A 23,029-nucleotide genomic window follows, 5' to 3' on the forward strand; every position below is an offset into this window, starting at 1 on the left:
ACTGCAGAGCCCGCATTCGCCACCTGGCGTGATGCACTAACAGGATGCAGGAGGCCATCAGACCCAGAAGCCGCAGCACCAACCTGACCGAAACCCGGGATAGAGGCTGAAAGATGGGAATCAGAGCCTGAATACCCCGGACCCGCTGCTCCGGAGGATAAGCCCGGAACTGCGCCGAGTCCAGAACCGTCCCGATGAAAAGGAGCTTCTGGAAGAGACTCAGATGCGACTTCGGCACGTTGATGGAGAACCCCAGCAAATGCAGGAGGTCGGCCGTAGTCTGGAGGTGGGAGACAACCTGCTGGTACGAGCCCGCCTTCAACAGCCAGTCGTCGAGATAGGGGAAGACTGGCACCCCTGATCTGCACAGATGAGCTGCGACCACCGCCATCACTTTCGTGAACACCCGAGGGGCACTGGTGTGGCCGAAGGGGAGCACCATGAACTGGAAATGCTCCTGACCCACCGTGAACCGCAGGTAACCCCGGTTGGCCGGCGGGACGGGAATGTGAAAATAAGCATCCTGCAAGTCCAACGCTACCATTCAGTCTCCTGGATCCAGGGCAGCCAGAACCTGAGATAGGGTAAGCATCTTGAACCTCTCCTTCCGGAGGAAGGCATTGACGCTCCTGAGGTCCAAGATAGGGCGTAGGCCCCCTTTGCCCTTTTTGGGAACCAGAAAGTAGTGGGAATAGCCACTATGACCTACTTCTGGACCAGGAACGCACTCGACGGCCCCCTTGGCCAAGAGGGCTGCAACTTCCTCCTGTAGAAGATTCAAGTGATCCCCGACATGCGGTGGCACTGCGGTGGCATGGCTGGAGGGGTCGTCTCGAAGGGGAGGGAGTAGCCCCTTCGGACGATTTGCAGCACCCACCTGTCCGACGTGATGGAACGCCAGTGGAGCAGGTGATGGCGAACTCTGCCTCCCACTGGCATGGGATGGGGCTGAAAGCACGGACTAGGAGGCCTTTGAGGCGGATGCTGCCGGGGTGGATGTGGACTGACCGGCACGTTGACCCCCGGTACCACCTCGGCGGAATCCACGTCTGTAACCGCCTGCAGGTTGGGTCTGCGGCCGGTGGCTAGGCGGACGTGAGGGGGCACCCCTTCCTTGGCCACGAAAGGGCCGAAAGGCAGAAGTTTGCGGTCGCGGCCCCGAGAGGCCCAAGGACTTGGCCGTAGCCCGGGAGTCCTTGAAACGCACCAGCACACTATCCGCCTTCTCGCCAAAAAGGCGAGTGCCGTCAAAGGGCATATCCATGAGGGTGCCCTGAGAAAGGCGTGGACCGCAGCCAGGCATGGCGGCGGAGCGCCACCGTGGTTGACATCGCCCTACCCAGCGAGTCCGTAGTGTCTAGTCCACATCGAATAGCATGTCGTGCTGCATCCCGCCCGTCGGCAAGAGCCTGGGCGAGCCGCGTCCGGGCCTCCTCCGGACACTGGGGCAGCACGCCCTTCACCGTATCCCACAGAGAGTGGGAATAACGGTCCAAGAGGCAAGCGGTGTTCAAGGACCGCAGTCCCAAACTAAGGGAAGAGAACAGCTTCTTACCGAACTGCTCTAGCCTCTTGGATTCCCGATCTGGGGGAGCGGACAGGAAGGAGGATTGGGAAGTAGAGGCCTGGATAACCAGGCTCTCGGGCGTGGGGTGTTGGGACAGAAAACTGGGGTCGCCCGGAGCAGGGCGGTGGCGCCGGGCCACGTTCCGATCCACAGGAGGTACTGTGGAGGGCTTTGACCAGGTGCCCTTCAGAACGTCCACAAGTGCCTCATTGAACTGCAGCAGAGGCTCCGAGGAGCTTGCTGATGGTTGAAGCACTTCAGTGAGGAGGTTAGTCCTCACGGCCACAGCAGGCAATTCCAGCCCAAGGGCTTCGGCCGCCTTGCACAGCACCACTGAAAAAGCAGCCCCCTCCTCCGAGGCCACAGTCGGAGGAGAGATGAAACCAGCGTCCAGGGAGGTGTCCAGACCACTGGCATCCCCCAGTTTGTCTGCCCAGCATGGGCGTCCACAGGGGGGGGGGGCAAGGAGTGGCGCTTGCCCCCCCCCCCTGGAGTGCCCCTCCTTGCCCCCCACTGCAGACGCCCTTGCTTTTGCAGACGCTGTTTGTCTGTAATTCTGGGCCCTGCAGGGAGCAGAGCTGTTCTCTGCCAGAGGCCTCAACTCCCTGATGGGGCGCCTCGCACTCCTCCTCGCAGCCCCTCCCGCCCATTGTCATTCTGTCTGTGGCTGATTATCACATACAGAATGACAATGGCCAGTTTGGGCTGCTAAGGCATACTTCCCACCCTGGAACCTCTATAGCCCTTAGCTTCAAACAGAGGTATTCAAACGGTGGGGCGCGCCCCCCTGGGAGTCCATGGCTGCATTCCCACGGGGGCGCGAATGCGTCTTCAACTAGTTGTTATTTTTCACAAAGTGTGTGGAGCGCTTTGCTTGGGAGAACCTGATTTTAAGTTAGCACGACAGAGTGCCCCCCCTATAAACGGAATGGCAGTGTGTGTGTCCTTCAGTGCGACCCCCAGTCGGGGGAGCCACAGCATTAAACAGTCCTAGAGTTGAGTGCCACTTGGAGGCACCATCCCTCTGTATGCAAAATTGCCATCAGCCACTAAAGAACCACCCCTTGCAAGGCCGCTCCTAAACTAAGCTGCCTTGCTAACAACCTGCTCTCTGTCTAAGTGTGTGGGTCGATCCAGCCGATCGTGACGAGGCTTGAAAGCTCGCCCTCCTGCACTCACAATACTGGTGTTTGAGCGCCGAAACTCAGGCCATGAAGGAGGAGCAGTGCTATCTCCACTGCCGTCCTGCAACCTCGGAAGGCTGCATTACAATACCGCAGTCGAGCACCAGAGTCCCTGAGAAACACTGCCAAACTCATCTCCAAGGTATCGGGAGTGGTATGGGCCCAGAGGGTGATTGTGGCACGTTCAATACAGCTGAAGCCCTTGATTTTATGAGATGCAACACGAGCGGTCTTCACTGTATTATGCAGCGCCTCATGTTCTGTGCTCTGTTCACCTGGATTGGGATTGGAAAGGTGAGCAGTAGGGGATGTGAAAGAACAGTAGTGTGCACGTGTGCGCTGTCCGCGGGGTTTCCCACCCTTCACACCACCAATTATGAAAGATAGATCAGTAAAAGGATGGATTGATGAGTGAAAGGGTGGATGATGGGCTAGTGAATGGGTGGATGGATGACAGAAATGATGGATGGATTGATGAATTAATAAGTGAAAGGATGAATGAATGGATGGATGGATGACTGGATGGATGGGTGAAAGAGTGGATGGATGAGCGAAAGGGTGGCTTGGGTGAAAAGGTAAATGGCTGGATGGATGAGTGAATAGAATTCATGAGTGGAAGAGTGGGTGGATGAGTGAGAGGATGGATTGGGTAAAAGGGTGGATGGGTGATGGATGAGTGAAAGGATGGATTGGGTGAAAGGGTGGATGGTTGATGGATGGATAAGTAAAATGGTGGCTGGAGGGGTGGTAATTTTAGGGTTCAGGGTGGGTATGGGTTTTGGGGTGCAAGGGGGGGACATTTTAGGGTTCAGGGCGGGTATGGGTTTTGGGGTGCCAGGAGGACAATTTTAGGGGTCAGGGCGGGTATGGGTTATGGGTTTTGGGGTGCCAGGGGGACAATTTTAGGGATCAGGGAATGTATGAGTTTTAAGGGGCAAGGGGGTAATTTTAGGGTTGATGTGTGCTCTAATTGTTGTCCAGTTTCAAATGCAGAATTCACTTCTTTTTTTTCTCAGCTTGGCCTGAGCATTACCCGATCCTGATTGTCTGCCATTTTAGCCCCGCCCCTATTGATTAACATTAGCCACGCCCCTTCATTTGCCAAGTTAGCGCCCCCCTGGAAAAATTTCTGCGGACGCCCATGCTGCCCAGTCCTGTGAAAGTTCGGCCTGCGTGGCCATAGGGTCCTCAGACCCCTCCCAGTCGCCCCCGTCATCCGATTCCTGATAAACAGGGGGAATAACCGGAGCCGGGCCGGTAGATGAGATGCTCATCCATCGGCGTTGGATGCGGGGTCGAGCGGCGCCGGGCCCGGACATGGGCTAAACCGGGGAACGACGTCGTCCGGAGACGGCGCCGGAGGTGGAACCAGTGTCGGCGCCGGCGGAGGAGGCGTCGTGTGATGTCGACCAGCGCCGGCAGAGATCCAGGCCTGGATCCCTCGGGGACCTGCGGTGTCGGGACAGAAGTCGTCGACGGAGGCGGGGCCGGAGCCGCCGGCTCACGAGGTCGCCCAGTCGAGCCCGCGGGGCCCGAAGGCGCGCTGGCAGGCGTTGATGGCGGAGCCAGGCCCCTCATGGCCGAGAGGAAGGCACTGACCTCCGCCGGAGTCGCGTCAGTCCCAGGGACCGTGGGTATGAGGACGGACACGGCTCCTGTGGCTCCGACGGAGCCGCGGGTGTGGGACCACCCTGACCCTCGGCCGAGTCGCGCGACCGGCGAGGGGAGTCCGAAGAGCGGTGTCGCCTCTTGGACTTCTTTGATCGCTTCGACTTACCCGAAGACTTCGAGCCCGAGGAGCGATGATGGTGGCTGCGGCTCCGCGACCGGTCCTTGGACCTCCTCCTGGACTGGGACCGTGAGCTGCGCTGAGCCGAGTGCCGAAGCTCGAGAAGCTTACGGGACTGCTCCCGCCTAGCCTTCGAGGTCAAGGCCTGACAATCGGGGCACGACTCCGTGTCGTGGTCGGCCCCCAGGCAGTAAAGGCACCGGCGATGGTGGTCCGTCACCGACATCAGTCGATGACAGGAGTCACAGGCTTTAAACCCAGGCATCGTACCGGCACCAGAGTCGAGTCGACAGAAGACCAAAAACAGTCAAAAAAGTTTAGTCAAAAATTGACTAAGGGGTAAGCTCTTCCCGGATTGGCGCTGTCTGGCGCGGAAAAAAGAAGAACTGACGTCAACGCGGAGGGCGACGTCTAAGTACTCCGACGACGTCATTCCGGCGCACGACGCCAACGACGGACGCGGAGCCACAGACGACACCTAGCGACGCGCAAGGGGTATTGCTACAAAAATCTTTCCGGATCCAGCCTGACGCCTGGGGATATTCTAAGGTGAGGAATCTAACTAACGTGTTTCTTTCAGATAGATGTCCATCACTGGCTCTATGAGGCCTGGTACCAAGGGAAGCAGAGGCTTAGATGCTGCTTTGGTGTAGAGTCTCAAAGATCACAGAGGACTTGCTTTGACGAGTTGGTATAGGGATACCCAGCTTTACCGCCGCTCTGCCAAGAATGTCTTGAAAAGTGTAGATGTCGTCCACTGGAGAGACCCTCGACGGTGGACTGTCGGTCAAAGTAGGTGAGTAGTCTCTGTGGGACGCACGAGTGGAAGAAGAGGACGGAGTCGGGGATCTGTGCGCTCTCCTCCTGCTTCTTGATCTAGATCTCCTTCTGTGCGAGTGCACAGGGGTGCGGCTACGAGCTCTGGCTCTTGAAGAAGATTGTTCTTTATCCACTGCTTGTATTAGACGAGCCAACAGAGATCTGTGCCGAGGGCTCGAGTAATGCTGCTCCGCCGTGACCTTGTCAGTGGCCCAGTGATGCAACGGCCTGTACCATCGTGGTGACAAATGGATGGAAGGCGATCTGTGCCTCTCTCTTCCCTCAGGGGACTGTGCAGGATGGGGGGAGTTCACCTCTTCATGTGCAGACCTGTTTGGGGAATCTTGGTGTCCCCCTGACACTGGACTGCTGGACGTCAAGATAACCACCTCTGGGGATCTTGACGTTGACCCTCGGTGAGAACTGTGGGAGCCTGAAGGTGACGATGATAGGCTCACTGGAGTTGAGGCGTCTCTGTTATGCCACCTTGGCGTTGATCTGGAGCGTCTGTGCGTCGACTGTCGTTTCAACGGAGACGTATGCCTCGACGTTGACTTTCTTCTCTTAGAAGGTGGACTTGATCTTGCAGCAGAAAGTCCTCTCGATGTCGAACGTCTCTGTTTCGATGTTCTCTGCCCCCTCTCAGAAGACTGCTGCCTTGACGTCGACCAGCGTTGGGCTGCCGGCGACGGTGACCTCTATCTCGACGCCGAAGATCCTTGTACCGATCTCGGCGGCATTTTCTGTTTCGACGTCAATAATGGAGTATGACGGATCGCCGTCGAAGAGCTTTGTCCTGACTTCAACGGTGACTTCTGCTTCAACGCCGAAGGAGGTGTCCTGTGTCTCGACATCGAAGATTGTTGGACTGTTCTCTACGGAGACCTGCGCCTCGACGTCTATCGCCGATGATGAGGCGACGACTGAGTGATGTGCCTCGACGTCGATCGGCGATGATGAGGCGACGGCGGAGCGATGTGCCTCGACGTCGATCGCCGATGCGACGACGGAGAGATGTGCCTCGACGTCAAACGCCCAGCCGGCGCTGACGGAGACTTGTCTCTCGACGTTGAGTGTCGCCTGGTTGAGGTCAACGGAGGCCCTGTCGACGATGATTTAGTTGTCGATTGATGATGCGCCGGAGTCACAGTAGTCTTCGACGCCGATTTCTTCATCGTCGCCAGCTTTGACGTCGATCCCGACAGAGAACAGGTCGGGACTTTTCCTCTCTACGTCGACTGAGTTCTCTTCTTCTGCTGCCTCACAGGAGACCTACCTCTTTCAGACAGGCCATAAAGTCGAATCCTCTCGCTGTGCTTGATGGTCCTTCTCGACAAATTCTTACAATGATGGCAGCTGTTAGAAGAGTGAGACTCAGGGATTTAGAGAATACACACAGGGTGTGTATCTGTTCTGGCCTTCTTTTTTGCCACAGGGAGGGCAAGGATCGAATAAAGAAGGCATTTTTAAAGAAAATTAACCTTTTCTGGAACACAAAAAGGGTGTTACTTGCACTCTAAGACCATAAGACGTCGAGTGAAAGCAGAAAAACTAGATTTCTATAAGATATTTTTGACAGAAAGTCAAAAAAAGGAAGAGCTGAAAATCCAGGGTCCTGATTGAAGGAGCCGGAAAGAACAACTGACCTAACTGTCACCCCTGAGGCATGATGGGAGGCTAGGGGTCATGGCTGCCTTAAAGGTTTTTGTTGAAAATGCTTTCATTTTCTATGCTATTTGTTTACAATGCAGCCTGTAGGCTAACAATGTCTACTTTATGTGCAGTTTGCTATTTATGAGTACTTTGCTCAGTAAAAAACAGAGTTCAAGTGCTACTTGCCCTCTTGTGTTTTTATATATATTGGCAAATACAGTCTTTATATGTGTAATTACAATGTTTAGCCTCCTAGATGGGAGCTGCATTGATATGAGAAAAAATATATATATGTATATATATATATAGAGCTGTATATATATGTTTTTCATATATAATTTTATTCTTTCTGGGGTCCCCGCACATGGGCGGGAATATTCAGTGCTTATGACTATTGATGAGGATCCCCTGGAAGAGAAGAGCGGCTTCTGGTGAGCAGTGTGAAGAGCTGCTTCTGGTGAGCAGCATGAGGAACTTGCACTGGTGGGCTGTAAGAGGAGCTTTCTCTGGTGAGAAATAAGAGGAGCTGGTATTTGTGAGCAGTGTGAGAAGCTGCAACTGGTGAGTAACCTTAGGCGCTAACACAAGAACTTTACAGACATCATACAAAGTCACTCTTGTGCACGATCCAAAAGATCTCTTATACATACCAGAAGATGGGGCTCTCTCCCCGCTCTCGCACCACGTAGTACTCTTTGTCCTGGGGCAGGATCTTGGCCAAACCGAAATCTCCGATTTTGACGTGGTTATGACTTTGCACTAAGATGTTCCGGACAGCCAGGTCTCTGTGCACATAGCGCTGCGTGCCCAGGTATTCCATGCCCTGTGGATACATATAGCACATTCAGGATACACAACATGTAGCTCTGTATGCCCAGGTACTCTATGCCCCATGGATACATACAGCATACTCAGAAGAAACACACAATGTAGCGCTACGTGCCCGCGTACTACATGCCCTACGGAAATAGCACACTCAGAAGACACACACAATATAGCGCTGTGAGCGCAGGTACTCCATGCCCCATGTATACATATAGCACACTCAGAGGACACACACAATGTAGTTCTGCGAGCACACGTACTTCATGCCCTATGGAGATATAAAACCCGCACAAAAGACAGACACAGCGTTGAGCTGTGAGAGCCAGGCCATAAATACCTCAGGGATGCATGCTAAACACCCAGTGGACTCAGAGCCCAAAAAAGTGTAGAGAATCAAGATAGTCCCAGGCCTTTGGAGCCAACCAGAGCCCCAGAGGCCTCACACGCAATGTAGCGCTTGCAAGGCCTGGTTGTTCCAAGGGCTCCACTGAAATTGTGCACTATGGTTATAGACAGACGGTGGATGTGTAAAGTCACACAGTCATTCATTTTGATAAAGGAGAGGATATGAGACCAGGGCTGGGGGAGCTTGTTCTGACTGCTACTCCCTGTGCTGTATTTATTCTATGTGAGGGAAGATTGCCCTACTGCTGGTCTGTCTGCACCTGTTTTGGGTGTGAGGGAAGTGTATCCTGTTGCCACTTACGCTGTATTTGTTCTGTGTGGGAGAATTTCACACTTCGGTCATCTTTGCTGTACCAGCTAGTAAGGGAAGCTTTCACTGTTGCTATCTGTGCAATACCTTGTTAATGATTGTGTGTGGGAGTAAAGCTTTCACTGTTGCTGTCTGTGCTACACCTTAATCTGTGTATGTTTGTGTGTGCATGCATGTGTGTTTGTGGAAGTGAAGCTTGCACTATTGCTGTCAGTGCTTAACCTTAATATGTGTGTGTAGCTTGCACTATTCCTGCCCGTGCTACACCCTCTTAATGTGTGTGTGTGTGTGTTTGTGTGTTGCAGTAGAGTATTTCACCTACCCTGCTTGTCAGAAATTATGAACTTTACCTAACCAAGCCTTCTGGTTATCCAAAGTTCAAACTGTAATAAAACTATAATGTTATTGATCTTGTGAATGTGATCTGAATGGCTATAAACCATAAAGGTGTGGAAGACCACATAGAAGTACTTGTTGTTTGCAGGTCCCTGATTTCTTCAGATAACCCCAGCTTGCACAAATGTTTACAGCTGTACAAAGGTTCCTTCAGGACTTGTTTCCCTGCCCCTTGCAGGCATCAGGGTCACAGGGTTTCCTGTGGTCTCCCCACTGGAGATGTTATTGCGTCCACATCAACCAGGGATTAGTGTGGGTTTGCTGCTGGGACCCCGTTACGTACTAGAGACATGACTCAGGTATGGTGACAACAAAGCGGCTCTGTTTGAAAAATTGCGTCCGTGTACGGAAGGCAGACCTGGGGTTGTGTACACACATCTACCAGCCACATATGAACTATCCCTTCTGGTTCCTCAGGTCATGTCTGGGACACTCTATCCATTTCTGGAGCCCACTTTGAGTGCTGTGCCCATTAGAAGTCAAACCTGAAGTGTCGTCAGTTTTAGTAGAATCATCTGAGTGCTGTGTCAAGTTCTGGAGCCAAGTTTGAGTGTTAAAGAAGGTAAAAATTGAGTATTATCTTCCGTTTTAGTAGAGTCGTCTGAGTACAGTGTCTTCTCCTGGAGGCCTTATCTAGAGCCTTCTTCTGGAGTGTTCAGTTCTTTAAACCTCACCTACAGCACCGAGTCCAGCCCTAAGACTTGGTTTGAATGCCCGGTCAAGAACATTGTGCCCTGTTTGAAGGGCACTGGGCCACGACAGCAGTTCTAGATACTTGACATAAGGAATCAGATCCATCCTCAGGCTCTAAACAAGTGGGGGGTGTGACTATGAATGGAGTGGAAGTTTCTGATGAATATGACTGTCCATTGCTGAGTACACCCCAGCGTTCTTTCCAAAGTGATGAGGAATCAACTTCTCAGAGACATAATTAATCTTCTCCACATAACAGTAATAGAGTCAGGTTCAGAAGATTTAATAAAAGGATTGTCAAACACACAAAATACAAAGATTTAATTTGTGCTTAAGATCACAGTTGGTCAGGTGTCGGGCCAGCATGTTAGGAGACGGTGCTAGCCTTGGGCTCACATGGGTGATGGTGAAGTTCTGCTACCATGGGATACAGATAACACATGACCAGCGGTTGCAGTATGAATTAAATATGGGCCGGGTTGTGGTCGGTCTCACTCCCTCCCTAACATTTTGGTACACCATGCTGATGTCTGTCATGGGCAGAGTGGCTCTCAGCAAAATGGTACTGTTGCCCAGGTTTCTCTATATTATGCAAAATTCTTTTTGTGTCCTGCTGGTCTCCCTATTCAAGCAGCTTAACGGGTTGCTGGTGTCCATAGTCTGGGCGGGTAAGTGTAGCAGAGTCTGGCCGGAGGTCCTTACATTGAATCAAGCATAGGGCGGATTGGGGCTCCCGGATCTCCAGCGGTAGTACCTGGCTGGACTCCTTCAGTGTGCAGCACTGCGGTGCACTGATGGCCCTAATTGGGAGAAGAAGCTACTGGAAGGCCTAGTCTCAATGGAGGATATCCCAAAACTCCTTATTGGGGGGGGGGGGGGGGGGGGGGCGGGGGGGGGGGGTACCGGTGGACACTCCTTTTATAGAGACCTATGTTGCACACACCCTTCTTGGGTATCCACGCCTCCATGGATGTCATGCGGTGGGTGGATGGAGGTAAGGGACCTTTTTTGAGAGGGTCTGGGGCTATTTCTGCAATATGTGGGTTTGTCCCGTTCAGCATGTGAAATTTGGACAAGTTTCCCCAAGGAACCTGGCGACTCCCTGATGCTGATGGTGCTGCTGGATCTAGGCACTAGCAGGGGTCTTATTTCTCGGTTGTGTACTGCCTTGAAGGGTGACAGACAGACGGACATAATGTCTGCACGTGGTAACTGGGATGGGAACCTTGGCGATCTGCTTGCCGATGGCAAATAGAGGTGCGCTAGAGCTCAGGTGCAGGAAAAGGCTAGTAACGCTAGATTTAAGCTGACACAATTCTATTATCTTTGTAGGGCTTACCTGATGCCGTAAAAGCTGCATAGGGTTTACCTGACATTATATGCTGGCAGTACTTGTCCAAAAGCACAACGGCGGACCTTAAAGACCTGCACCGCAAACTAGTTCCAATAGGTATATTCCCTGCGCAATCACAACCCCAGCGCCCGCCGTTAAATAGCGCTGCTGTGTTCCAGATCAAACAGAAATTTCCTTAAAGGTGGGGGTGCGCAGATCATAAAGTCCAAAACATCAGATAGTGAAGTATAACATTTCTTTAATTTTCAATTTGTAAAATTCAGCAAACAGACTTCAGCCAACGCGTTTCATTCCATCCCTGGAATTTCATCAGGGCAGTCCAATGGTAAGAACAATTGTTACTTACCTGTAAACAGGTGGTTCTCCAGTATTGGTGTCTTTCATAGATTCACATGCTTGAATATTCCCCGTCGTCGGAGTGGGAGTCCCACGGTAAATAATATAGCAATATATACAGTGATAATATATATATATATATATACCTATACATACGTAATCATATAAAAACAGAGATATAAGCATATAATAACCTCAAGAATGTCCCTATTTGAAATTTCCATAGAGATACATGGAAAGAGAAAAAAGACATTCGAAGTCTATCTCTGTCATTATGTTAGTCCGAACTCCGGCCAATCAGGCGCCAGCTCCTCTCTAGAACCTTCTCCTCAGAGCTCCTCACCTCAGATTTTCGTAGCACCATAGTGACTCAGAGTGTATGAGGAGAAGAGAGCCTCTGAAGGGAGGAGGGAGGGTCGCATGTGAATCTCTGAAAGACACCAATACTGGAGAACCACCTGTTTACAGGTAAGTAACAATTGTTCTTCTCCAGTATTGGGGTGTCTTTCATAGATTCACATGCTTGAATATAGAATAGCTAGCAGTAACAATATCATTGTTTCCATGATCACACAGCTTCGAAATTGTAATGACAATCAATCTTCTTATGCATATGACAGTACTGAATAACTGTAAAGTATAAATGCATCATTATGTCAATTATAAATGGAAACAATATGGAGGAGGGAAGGAAGAGGCTCATCTTATTTAAAAAGATTGCGAAGCACTGCCTGCCCAACTGCAGCATCCTCCTCGTTTAAAGTTGTCAAGCAATAGTGTCTTGTAAACGTGTGTCTGCTCGACCACGTAGCTGCTCTGCAGCTCTGATGCAAAGGCACTCCAGCAAATAAAGCAGTTGAGGAAGACATTGCTCTGGTGGAGTGAGCCCTCACTGGTGACTGCAATGGCTTGTTTGCCTTTTGATGGCAGAAGACGATGGCAGCTGAAAACTTAACGTGCAATAGTTGGTTTCGTCACTGGACGACCCTTGTGAAAGCGTCCATAAGCTATGAATAGTTGATCAGTGTGAGAAGTTGGCCTGATGTATGATGTCACTAGTTCTAGTGTACACCTTATATCAGTCCAAATACCCTTATGGTGATTGGTTGTAAAGTCAACCTTATAGACCAGCTATCCTAGTTGTAGCATGGACAAGAGCAGTCTTAGGCTAAACTCTGAATGGCATGTGAAGCCAGCTGTGATACCATATATAATCCCTTGAATACCAAATGAAAGGACACCACAACAGATATATATATAAAATAAAGTGTATTTATTCTAGTCAAACCCTCAGCACTCTTTATGAGATTAGAGGTAAGTACAACACAGTCTTATTTAAGCATACATGAAGTCACACAGGTAGGTAATACAGTTAGGCCCCAGGGGCCACGCAAACCATATACTAAGTAAGTGGTATAAGGACCACTGTCACGGAAATAGAATAGGCCTAGGCCTAGGGAATCGCTGGGGCTACACTACACTAGCGTTAGTTAGGAAGTGGGAGGCCCACGGGATTCGTGTGCAGAGTGGAAACACTCACGCGTAATGCGTAAAAGTCAATAGCAATAGTACAGTTTAGAAAACGGTAGATTTAGGACACTTCCGGAGTAGCTAGGAAGTTGAGACTTGAAAACTAGACACTAGGATAGTCACTATCCTGATGAGCACCGGAGTACCCAAGTTACCTAGCCCACAGGCTGCGGGTGCATAGGGGTGATGATGCGTCGGTTTTCGTCGTCGACTCCTATGGATGCCTGAAGAAAGATGCTGACAGGCAGTCAGTGAAGAGTGTCCGGTGGATCCCAAGGCTGGGATCAAGAAGAGAGGAAACCTGCAAGCAGAAGGGACAGAGTCAAGGTCACTAGCCAGTGACCACGTGGAACCAGGAAGGAACCAGGCGATGTTGTGAAGATTGCAGGTGAAGGTGAAGCTTGTCGCTGCAGCCAGGAGGACCAGGAAGCGTCGAGGATGACCCGGACCAGGAGGCGAGCTGTCCCACGAAGGCTCTTGCTGTCGGCGGCGTCGAAGTTGGACTAGGACTCACCAAGCCTTGGCAAGCGGAACCCACGAAGAATGGAGGACTTGCTTCTGGTGCAGACCAGGAAGGTCTGGGGTGCTTCTTCTTTGCAGAGAAGCGGGAGCCAGTCTGGAGGAGCCAAACCAGCGCAGAAGATTTCAGGGTGCGTCGTCACAAAGGCCACTAGCCAGCGGGCAAGCAACCGGACAGACGTGGCAAGCAGGAAAATGCAGAAGGGCCCCACGCAGGACTCGTGGAGTGTGGGGGGCTGATCTTCGGTGCAGATGGTGCTTGGGGTTGGGGCTTCTCAATCCCCGGTGCACAACTTCGAGGGTGCCTCAGAAGCTGCGCTTTAAGTTACTAGCCACTTTTCCCAGGTAGCCGGTCCCACGTCGCTCGTCGCCTCCACGGATCTCAGCTTTGCTGTGGATGTGGATCAGGGTCGGAGAAGTCTGGAAGTCAAGGCTCTGGTCGGGCTCTGCAGTCGGTTCCTCGTAGAACGTGGGCAAAGCAAAGGGTAGTCTCTTGATGGTGCCTGTTTGCACAGGGTAGCCACTCCTTGGCTACAAGGGAGATTCTTCAGTCTTCTTCTTTCGTCGAATGTCGAAGGTCCAGAGTTTCTGTTCAAGTTTGCAGGTTCAGGATAATCTAAAGTCTTGAGGCCCAACTCCCACTCTTATACTAATCTGGGGGGCTGGGATACCTGCTAGGTCACGCCTTATGGGTGGGACCTGGGAGGGGGTGGTTACACCCACTTCCCTTTGTCCAGTTTCGCGCCAGAGCTGGGGCTGGAGTGCCCCAGCGCCGGTTTGAACTGGACTATGCAAGGAACACCTTGTGTGCCCCAGGCATGTCTCCTTCCTTTCAGCCCACCCTGCCCCAATACACTAAAGGCTGTCTGGGGAGGTGCTAGCACCTCCCCTAGCAGGAAACCTATTGTCCAGGCCTCCCTGGCTGGGATCACTCCCAGCAGCAGGAGGTCAGACTTGTGTCTGTGGCAGCAGCATCCATTTTGTGATGCTGAGGCTTTGGTTAGAGTTAAACAGCAAAATAGGATTTTAACATGTCTCTCCCTCTAGAAGGGAGGAATAATATCCTCATCACCAGAAATGGTATGGGGGTATTATTCCAAAGTGTTAGACACCTTACACGACATGTTTTGATAAAGCCAAACCATAGTTACCATAACCGTTTAAGATTATAAGGCACTTTAAGAGTATATGGTAGGCTATATCATAGAACAGCTATAAGGACATGGTTCCGAAAGCTGCAGAAAGGCTCAGCTCATGCTAGAGCACCATCTCACATGTTACCAAGCACTCTGCCTCCAGGATTATTAAGGCCTGCCATAGGAGTGACTGATAGGTACACATGTGTCTATATATAAGGGTAGATATAGGCATACTATATCTAAGCAAGGGGTGATTACACGACCTTGCCCCGGCTGAGTGATCAGCCAGTTGTGTCTGATTGGAAGGCCAGACCAGGGGTGGCATAATACATGCTGCAGCCCCTGGGAGGCCTAGGGTACACCTATGCCCTGGGTACCTAGGGTACACTGTACAGGGTCCAATAAGGTGATCCTTACCAATTGGTTATGTACCTAGGGTACATGGAGTCCATTTTAAAGAGAGAGCAGACAGCCTGAGACCCTGAATGGCAGGATCTCAGGCCAACTAAGTCGAAAAACCAGCTAGACACTAGGCAAAAAGTTGGGGGTAACCATAGTCAGATATCCACCTTCCTACAATCAGTCCTTCGTAAAGCAGCCCTTCTGCTGATGTAGAATGTTAAACATCGTTTCACATCCAGGGAATGTAATCTCTGCTCCGCAGGAGTTTGCGGATAGCAAAGAAAGTTCTTAAAATCACTGGTTCGTTAATATGACAGTCTGAAGGCACCTTCAGCAAGAAAATTGGATTTGTACGCAATACTACAGAATCTGTTTTGAACTGTAGGAAAAAAGGTGGATTTATTGTAAATGCATGAATGTCACGGACGCGACGTGAAGACGTTAGCGCCCGAAGAAAAGCCACCTTCCATGTTAGATACTACAACTTGACCTTGTGAATCGGTTCGTACGGTGGGCTCATTAGTTGAACCAATACGATGTTCAGATGCCACAATGGAGGAGGGCGTCTAACAGGAGGAAATTTGCAAAATAACCCCTAGACGAATTGATGGATAATCCTTGAAGAACAAAGGGAAGTTGAACCATCCTGACGGAAACGGAAAATTGCCGCCAGAAAAAACCCCTAAAGGTTGCATTAGAGAACCCGGAGTTAGCTAAATGCAAGAAGAACGGTAACAATTGTTCTGGTGTGGAGTGAAAACGGGTGCACCCCATTAGATGCACACCAGTGGAGAACCCTTTTCCACTTTAATTTGTACGTTTTCACCGTAGAAGGAGCCCTCGCCTGAGCTAAAAATGTCTCTACAGTCCTGTGGAATATCCAAATGGGCAAATTCACAGTGCTCAGGTTCCAAGCTGATAAGCTCAGTGAGGAGGGATTCGGATGACAAATTTTCCCCTTGTCCATCGTGAGAAGATCTGCACGAGGATGTAGAATGATTGGTTCGCATTGAGACAGTAGGAGTAGTTCTGAGAACCATGCCTGCAGAGGTCAACGGGGGGCTATAGAAGTAGATGGCAAGGTTGCCTCCGCATCTTCCACAGAAACTCGAGGTACGAGTGGGATTGGGGGAAGAAAAAACGTAGTCAAACAGATCGTACCAGTCCATCAAAAAGGCATTGCCCAGAGATCTTTTGTGGGGATGCCAGCTTGTGTAATCTCGGCATTTCCGGTTCTCTAGTGTGGCAAAGAGATCCAGCTGTGGGCTACCCCATCGTTGAAATATCCTCTCTAGAGTTGGTTGATGCAACTCCCATTCGTGGGTCGATGAGGAGGACCTGGTCAGGGAATCCGCCAGGATATTGGATACCCCCGGTCGATTAACTGCTGCATATCGTGATGCGATGGTTGACAGACCAATCCCAAATCGACTGAGCTAGTCGAGACAGTTTCGGAGATTTTATCCTGCCCTGCTTGTTTATATAGTGCATGCAGGTTGTATAGTCTGTCTGTATCAGGACTGATTCTCCTTGGATTAAAGGATGAAAAGCTTTGAGAGCCAGCAATATATAGCCATGAGATCCAACCTGTAGAAGTGCCAGGTTTCTTGACATATTGACCATTTTCCCTTTATTGATAAATCCTCCAAATGAGCACCCCCTCCTTCCAGAGAGGCGTCTGTTATTGTCATGTCTGGTACCATTGTCAGAAAAGAAATGCCTTCCGTTAGATTTAACGGTTGCGTGCACTACCTTTGCGCCAACTTCATCCGATCTGTGACGTTTACAACATCATTTAAAGAACCTGTAACCTGGCGTTCTTGGACATCCAGTACTCCTTGGATGGGGCGTGTCTGTAATCTGTAATGAGGGATCAATGCAATGCATGATGACGCCATTTTCAGAAAAGGACTTCAATATTCTTACAGAAACGGGTCTTTTTGATCTGATAAGGGTTACCAGTCGGAGAATTTTTTTTTTTTTTTTTTTTTTTGAAGACGGTCTTGGGAGAGAAGTGCCCTTGCTGACACTGTCTAAAGTTGCTCCCAGAAAATCCGTGCGATAAGAAGGCTGTAGATGGGACTTTGTGGTATTTATGGAGAGCCCTAAGGCGCGAAAACACCTCCTGTCAAAGATGTGTGTGTTGTAGAAGTTGAACTTTCGATTGTGATTTTAGGAGATAGTCGTCCAGAAATGGAAAGATCTGAATACCCTGGAACGTAGGACGCTAGCACAGGGGCTAGCACCCTTGTAAACACTCGAGGGGCCGAGCGTAGTCCGAATGGTAAACTTTGAACTGGAAAAACCCCTCGACCCACTCGAAAACGAAGGAATTTCCGATGTTGTCGTAGTATGGAGATATGTAAATATGCATCTTGGAGGTCGATTGTTTCCATGAAATCTCCTTGTGAAAATAATCGCAAGATCTCTACATGCGTTCGCCTACGAAAAGAATGTTTCTTTAGATACCTGCTGAGAGCCCTCAGATCTAGAATGGGCTTCCATTCCCCCTTCCTTTTAGTGATAAGGAAGAATCGGGAATAAATCCTTTCCCTCTTTTGAGATCTTGGTACTACTCCTATGGCTCCCTTGTGTTATAGAAATTGAACTTGTTGTAACAGTTCTTCGATATGAGCCTGTGGCAGTCCGGTAGGTGGTGTGGGTGGAGGGAATTCGATGAACTCCAAAGTGTGACCTCTTTCTAAAATTTCCAAAACCCAACGGTTCCTTGTATGGAGGACCATTGAAAATAGTACCGATAGATTCGATCTCCAATTTTCTGGGACTGATGAAAGTCATGTCTCTTAGGAGTGTAACCCTTGTAAGAGGATTTTCCTCTGTAAGCCTTGGAAGACTGCTGTCGAGAAGTTTGCTGTTGGTTAGAGGAATATCGGTTTGAACCCTGGTTATAAGGTCGATATTGATTGATTCCTCTTCGAAAATTAGAGGAGGTGCCGCGTCCGCGTGCACCCCGAAAGGGTTGTTTTCAAAATTGCAATGTGCCCAGAGAGCGAGCAGTATTTGTATCTTTCTTTATCGATTGGAGAGCTTCATCCACCTGATCTCCGAATAAACCTCTTCTTCGTCATATGCCATGGTCTTTGACGGTTCCGGCAGTTGCTCAACTAGTGTTGACATATCCGCCCATACTTGACGGTCCTAACGACCCAGGATGGCCAAAGCATTAGCTGCTCTCACCATGGTGGAAGCCATCGAAGAGAATTTTCACCCTATGGCATCCAAACGACATCCACCACGATCAGGTGGTGCAGTGATCGTAGATGCAGGGCTTCTAGCCCGGCGTTGCGCTGCCTGTGTGACTACAGAATCTGGCTTCGCTTGACCAGTGAGGCACGCTGGTGCTCCTAATGGTGATTTGTACCTTTTTCTCCAATCTAGGCACCCGTGCTGGAAGACTATGAGGCCTCCATAATCCTTTTTGCCTTCCTCCCCAATAAATTCGATTATAGGGATTGTATGTGTTTGTTTAACAGGCTGATCTTCGAAATCGTACAGGAAATAATCCTTCGTTAATTTGAACGTTAGTGCTGTCCTATCCCTTAACTGGTGGAACTTGCATATCAACAGGTGGTGAGTCACCAGGTAGCACCGGAGAGGGAGATGGTGTTTGGGCATGATAGTTATCCCACTCCGCCATACCATCATCATCAGCATCGCCACCATCATCGAGAATCTCACCATCCTCCCTGTCCTGAGGAACTTCTTCTTCTTCAGTATCATGAGGAGGTACTGTCCGAGTTGAAGAATGTTTCAGCGGTACTGTAGGTATTACCACAGAAAGTATTGGAGCCGGTACCGGTTCCGATATAGTTGTTGGCACCACTGGAGTAAGCGGAACCACAGACACTTGTGGTGATAAAGGAAAAACCGCCGATTATAGTTGTCACAACTGATTCAGCTAAACTTTCTTCTGAATCTTGATCTGAGTCAGTGGTAAAACAATGGTGAAGGAAGGCGGGAATCCTCCACCGATATAACCTCACCCGACATATCTTGTCAAGTACTCGGTGGTAATGGTAATAAAGGAACAGCAGCAAAGGACGAAGTAGTCGCTGTATATTCACCGATGAGACTGCAGTCGACGGGCTCTGAGGCATAGAAGGCTATTGAAGAGATCTTCGTAGACGGAATCGTCGACGGAACCATCGTCGACGGAACCACCATCGAAAGATTCATTGCCGACAGAACCACCGTAGACGGAACCACCGTAGACGGAACCACCGTAGACGGAACCACCGTCGACGGAAACATCGTCGACGGAATCATCGTCGACGGAATCATCGTCGACGGAGCCATCGTAGACGGAGCCATCGTCGACGGAGCCATCGTCGACGGAATCATCGTCGACGGAATCATCGTTGACGGAATCATCGTCGACGGAGCCATCGTCGACGGAGCCATCGTAGACGGAGCCACCGTCGACGGAGCCACCGTAGACGGAGCCACCGTAGACGGAGCCATCGTAGACGGAGCCATCGTAGACGGAGCCATCGTAGACGGAGCCATCGTAGACGATGAAGCCATCTTTGAGAAACTGGAAAGTTGAAAACCTCACTAGCCTGAGAACTATGTCTCGTGGGCGACAGCAGTATTCAAAGAAGAAGAAGTGGCAGATGTCATAGTCAGAGACATTTTCTTCTTTTTAAGGAAAGGAGTAGGTAACTCCTGTACACTACTGCGTTTTGAGGCTGTGTGGGAAAACGGCCAGAAGTAAAGTTTTCTACCTCAGAAAATTACTTCATCTTTATCCTTAAGTCTCTGGAGCCACAACAAGAGACGGCCTTCCCTGTCTTTCAGAGATTTTTGTAGAAAAATTCTACAGAATTTACATTCACCCACTTCATGGTTAGGGTAAAGACAGTAAATACACTTACTGTGTGGATCTTCTGAGAATAACGTAGCTTTCCACAAAAGAACAAGGTCTAAACAAAGACTTCTACTTGAAGTCATCCTGAAGAGAAAAAAGTGAGCAGAGCTCAGGGAGACTCCCTTTCACACGACGTGCGGTAGAAAATCTGAGGTGAGGAGCTCTGAGGAGAAGGTTCTAGAGAGGAGCTGGCGCCTGATTGGCCGGAGTTCGGACTAACATAATGACAGAGATAGACTGCGAATGTCTTTTTTCTCTTTCCATGTATCTCTATGGAAATTTCATATAGGGACATTATTGAGGTTATTATATGCTTATATCTCTGTTTTTATATGATTACGTATGTATAGGTATATATATATATATATTATCACTGTATATATTGCTATATTATTTACCGTGGGACTCCCACTCCGACGACGGGGAATATTCAAGCATGTGAATCTATGAAAGACACCCCAATACTGGAGAACAGTTGTATGAGACCCTCTCATGCGGGCCAAAATCGACATTCAATCTGATCAAGATGTGCCCCAAAGGTAATATTCTTCAAAAGAAAAAACCCTCTTAATCCGAGGATTTCTTAATCATTAGTTTGTTAGATGGTCCAGACCCGTGCATTGCACTGTGGCCAGTAGGAAGGTCAGCAGGTATAATAACTCCTGTCATAAAGAATCTGGACGCCGTGTGTGCGATCCTCCTCCATGGAGTTTCCATAACTCACCTCTCTGAATATTTTTGTATACAGAGTCTGATATTCCATATAAAGAGCAAATTCTAAGAATTAAATTCCATGATCTTCTCCAAAAAAACTTCTAAAAACAAATTGCCATAGTAGCCTTTGGCACTGAAAGGAACTACTTTGTATGTGGATGTGCTCCGTGTGAAAGAGAAAAAATGCCGCCACTCACATTGAAGTTAACCAATTGCTGACGTGGGCTGACCCACTGTCCCTTGCTGTATTATAAAGAGGGTGGGAGGAAAATGTAAATGAAACAATGGATAAGAGGGCTGACTTAGAGATCCTATAACTAAGGATTTTATATATATAATTTTAATGAAATCAAAAGGTCTTGACTAATACCAATTCTTTAAAAAAAAACACAAGTCCCCCTTAAGTCTGCTGTGGAAAGATCCAGTTTACCCAATCAGAATACGGTGAGACTAAAATGCTTCAGGGTGGTACAGACACAAGAACAGGAGCAGGGGGGAGGAGGCATTGAATCACAGTAGTAGCAGATATAGAGAACTGTGTGGCAAGTCATCCTAGCAGAGACACAAGACCAGGGAAGCCTGTCAATGTGAGAAACAAGACCTGCATGGCTAATGAACACCGGGAGCATTAGAAAGACCAAATGTCACCTGAGCCTGCGCAACATATAAAAAAGAAAATAAATCAAATATAATTTCTCCATTCACAGTGTAATGCTAAAGAAAACAAAGGGATATTGTACGGCACACAATAAGAGAGAGGACAGAAAAAATAAAAGACTAGCTGTCTTAGAACAGCAAACAACGATAAAGCATACCACAGTGAAAAAGGATTCTTTCTGTATACAAGTATGCTATAAAGAAGTGAATGTGACAAAGGTGTGAGGATTCAGTGTACTTTTCAGATGTAACGATAGTTCCTCATGCATTGCAATGACACGCTCTTGAGGAGGCATGATGATACACCGAACAGCCAACAGCACGAGGCGAGGGAAAAATGCTCCAATAGGCTCAGGCTGGATGTGGCTGACAAAGTCTCAAGCAAGTGGCTGAAGGAGCCGAAGACAAAAAAAAACAATAGATAAAGTGGGCTGACCCAAAGCTGACTCTTTATATTGAAACCAGCTGCGCTGTCAACTAAAAGCTAAAATTGAGGACATAATTAAAACCTAAACTACAGAAGTGACTACATGGCTCTCCTGTTTCAAGCCTTAGCCCTGGAATGGCTTGTAGTCACCCTCTGTATCAATTGCCTCCTTCGTTCAGTGCTTCCACCGAGATCTGCAGCACTGACTATGCAGGGTGGCAAAATCATCTTCGAGGGCATAAGGACACCTTTTGTAATGACACCCAATCGCCTGGTTCCATTCACTCACTGAGAAGACAGTTCACTCTCACTTAAAAGTACCTGAGGAGCACACAGAAGGGGAAGCCCTCAGCCCTCAGCCCTGTCCCCCCTGCGAGGGTGGGTACCTTGCAGATCTGAGAGGCGAACAGCAAGAGATTCCAGGATTTCAGCTGCCCCCGATTATTCTGAAGATACTCCCGTAAGCTCCCATTTGGCAGGTATTCCATGACGAGCCGAAGGTTCTTCCGGCCTGTATGGATAATGACAAGAGTAAAGAAGATAGTAAGGTGGGCGTTGTTTAAAAAAAAGATCACTGATGCAACCAAAGTACACAAAGAGAACCTAGAAGACAGGAGGAGAATGGAAGAACAGCAGCTTATTGGATGTAGGGAAAGCAGGGAACCAAAATAATAAAACATAACAACTTGTATGACTGTAGGGAAGCCTTGACTCCAGGGACAAATCCCGAGATATGTGATAGGCTCCAGTAATGAGCATCAAGGGAGCAACAGAGGGTTTTAGAGGGAGCGCTCAAGTTTCTTGGCCGTGGGAGACCACGATAGCTTAAAGAATTGAGGAATAAACAATGAGGGAGGAACAGCTGTGTGTGGGAGGAAAAGAAATGTCTCCAAGGAGCAGGCAATCAAGATAGGTAAAAGAATCCAGGAGTGAGCAGCAAAGGGATGGAGCAAGAGCAGAATCTGGGGAGAAACATGTCTCCAGGGAACGAGTGACCAGGATAGGTAAAAGAATCCAGGAGTGAGCAGCGAGGGATGGAGCAAGAGCAGACTCTGGGGTGAAACATGTCTCCAAGGAATGAGTGACCAGGATAGGAAAAGAATCTAGGAGTGAGCAGCGAGGGATGGAGCAAGAGCAGAATCTGGGGTGAAACATGTGTGAGAAGTTGGCCTGATATATGATGTCACTAATTCTAGTGTACACCCTGTATCAGTCCAAACAACCCTTATGGTGATTGGTTGTAAAGTCAACCTTATAGACCAGCTATCCTAGTGGTAGCATGGACAAGAGCAGTCTTAGGCTAAACTCTGTATGGCATGTGAAGCCAGCTGTTATACCATTTGTAATCCCTTGAATACCAAATGAAAGGACACCGCAACAGATATATATAAAAATAGAATGTATTTATTCTAGTCAAACCCT

The 23,029-nt window shown here is 49.3% G+C and overlaps 1 protein-coding gene and 1 long non-coding RNA gene across 5 annotated transcripts in view; one reads left to right on the forward strand and one right to left on the reverse strand.

The window, feature by feature from the left end:
• The window catches only part of LOC146772231 (uncharacterized), a 229,598-nt gene that overhangs the window by 101,773 nt on the left and 104,796 nt on the right, over positions 1 to 23,029 (forward strand). The gene's annotated exons all lie outside the window — the stretch shown is intronic.
• Positions 1 to 23,029, reverse strand: part of JAK3 (Janus kinase 3) — a 280,492-nt gene that overhangs the window by 83,630 nt on the left and 173,833 nt on the right. For all 3 annotated transcript variants that reach the window (XR_014972378.1, XM_085639762.1, XM_085639763.1), the window contains exons 20-21: positions 21,994 to 22,118; positions 7,663 to 7,835 (exon numbers count right to left, since the gene is read on the reverse strand). Coding sequence is in view for 2 of the 3 variants with exons in the window: in XM_085639762.1 (XP_085495888.1) it covers positions 7,663 to 7,835; positions 21,994 to 22,118 (298 nt within the window). In the remaining variant the exon portion in view is untranslated. The remainder of the gene's footprint in view (positions 1 to 7,662; positions 7,836 to 21,993; positions 22,119 to 23,029) is intronic.

This window comes from Triturus cristatus, chromosome 12 (assembly GCF_964204655.1).
Source record: "Triturus cristatus chromosome 12, aTriCri1.1, whole genome shotgun sequence".
NCBI classification, from domain to species: Eukaryota; Metazoa; Chordata; class Amphibia; order Caudata; family Salamandridae; genus Triturus; species Triturus cristatus.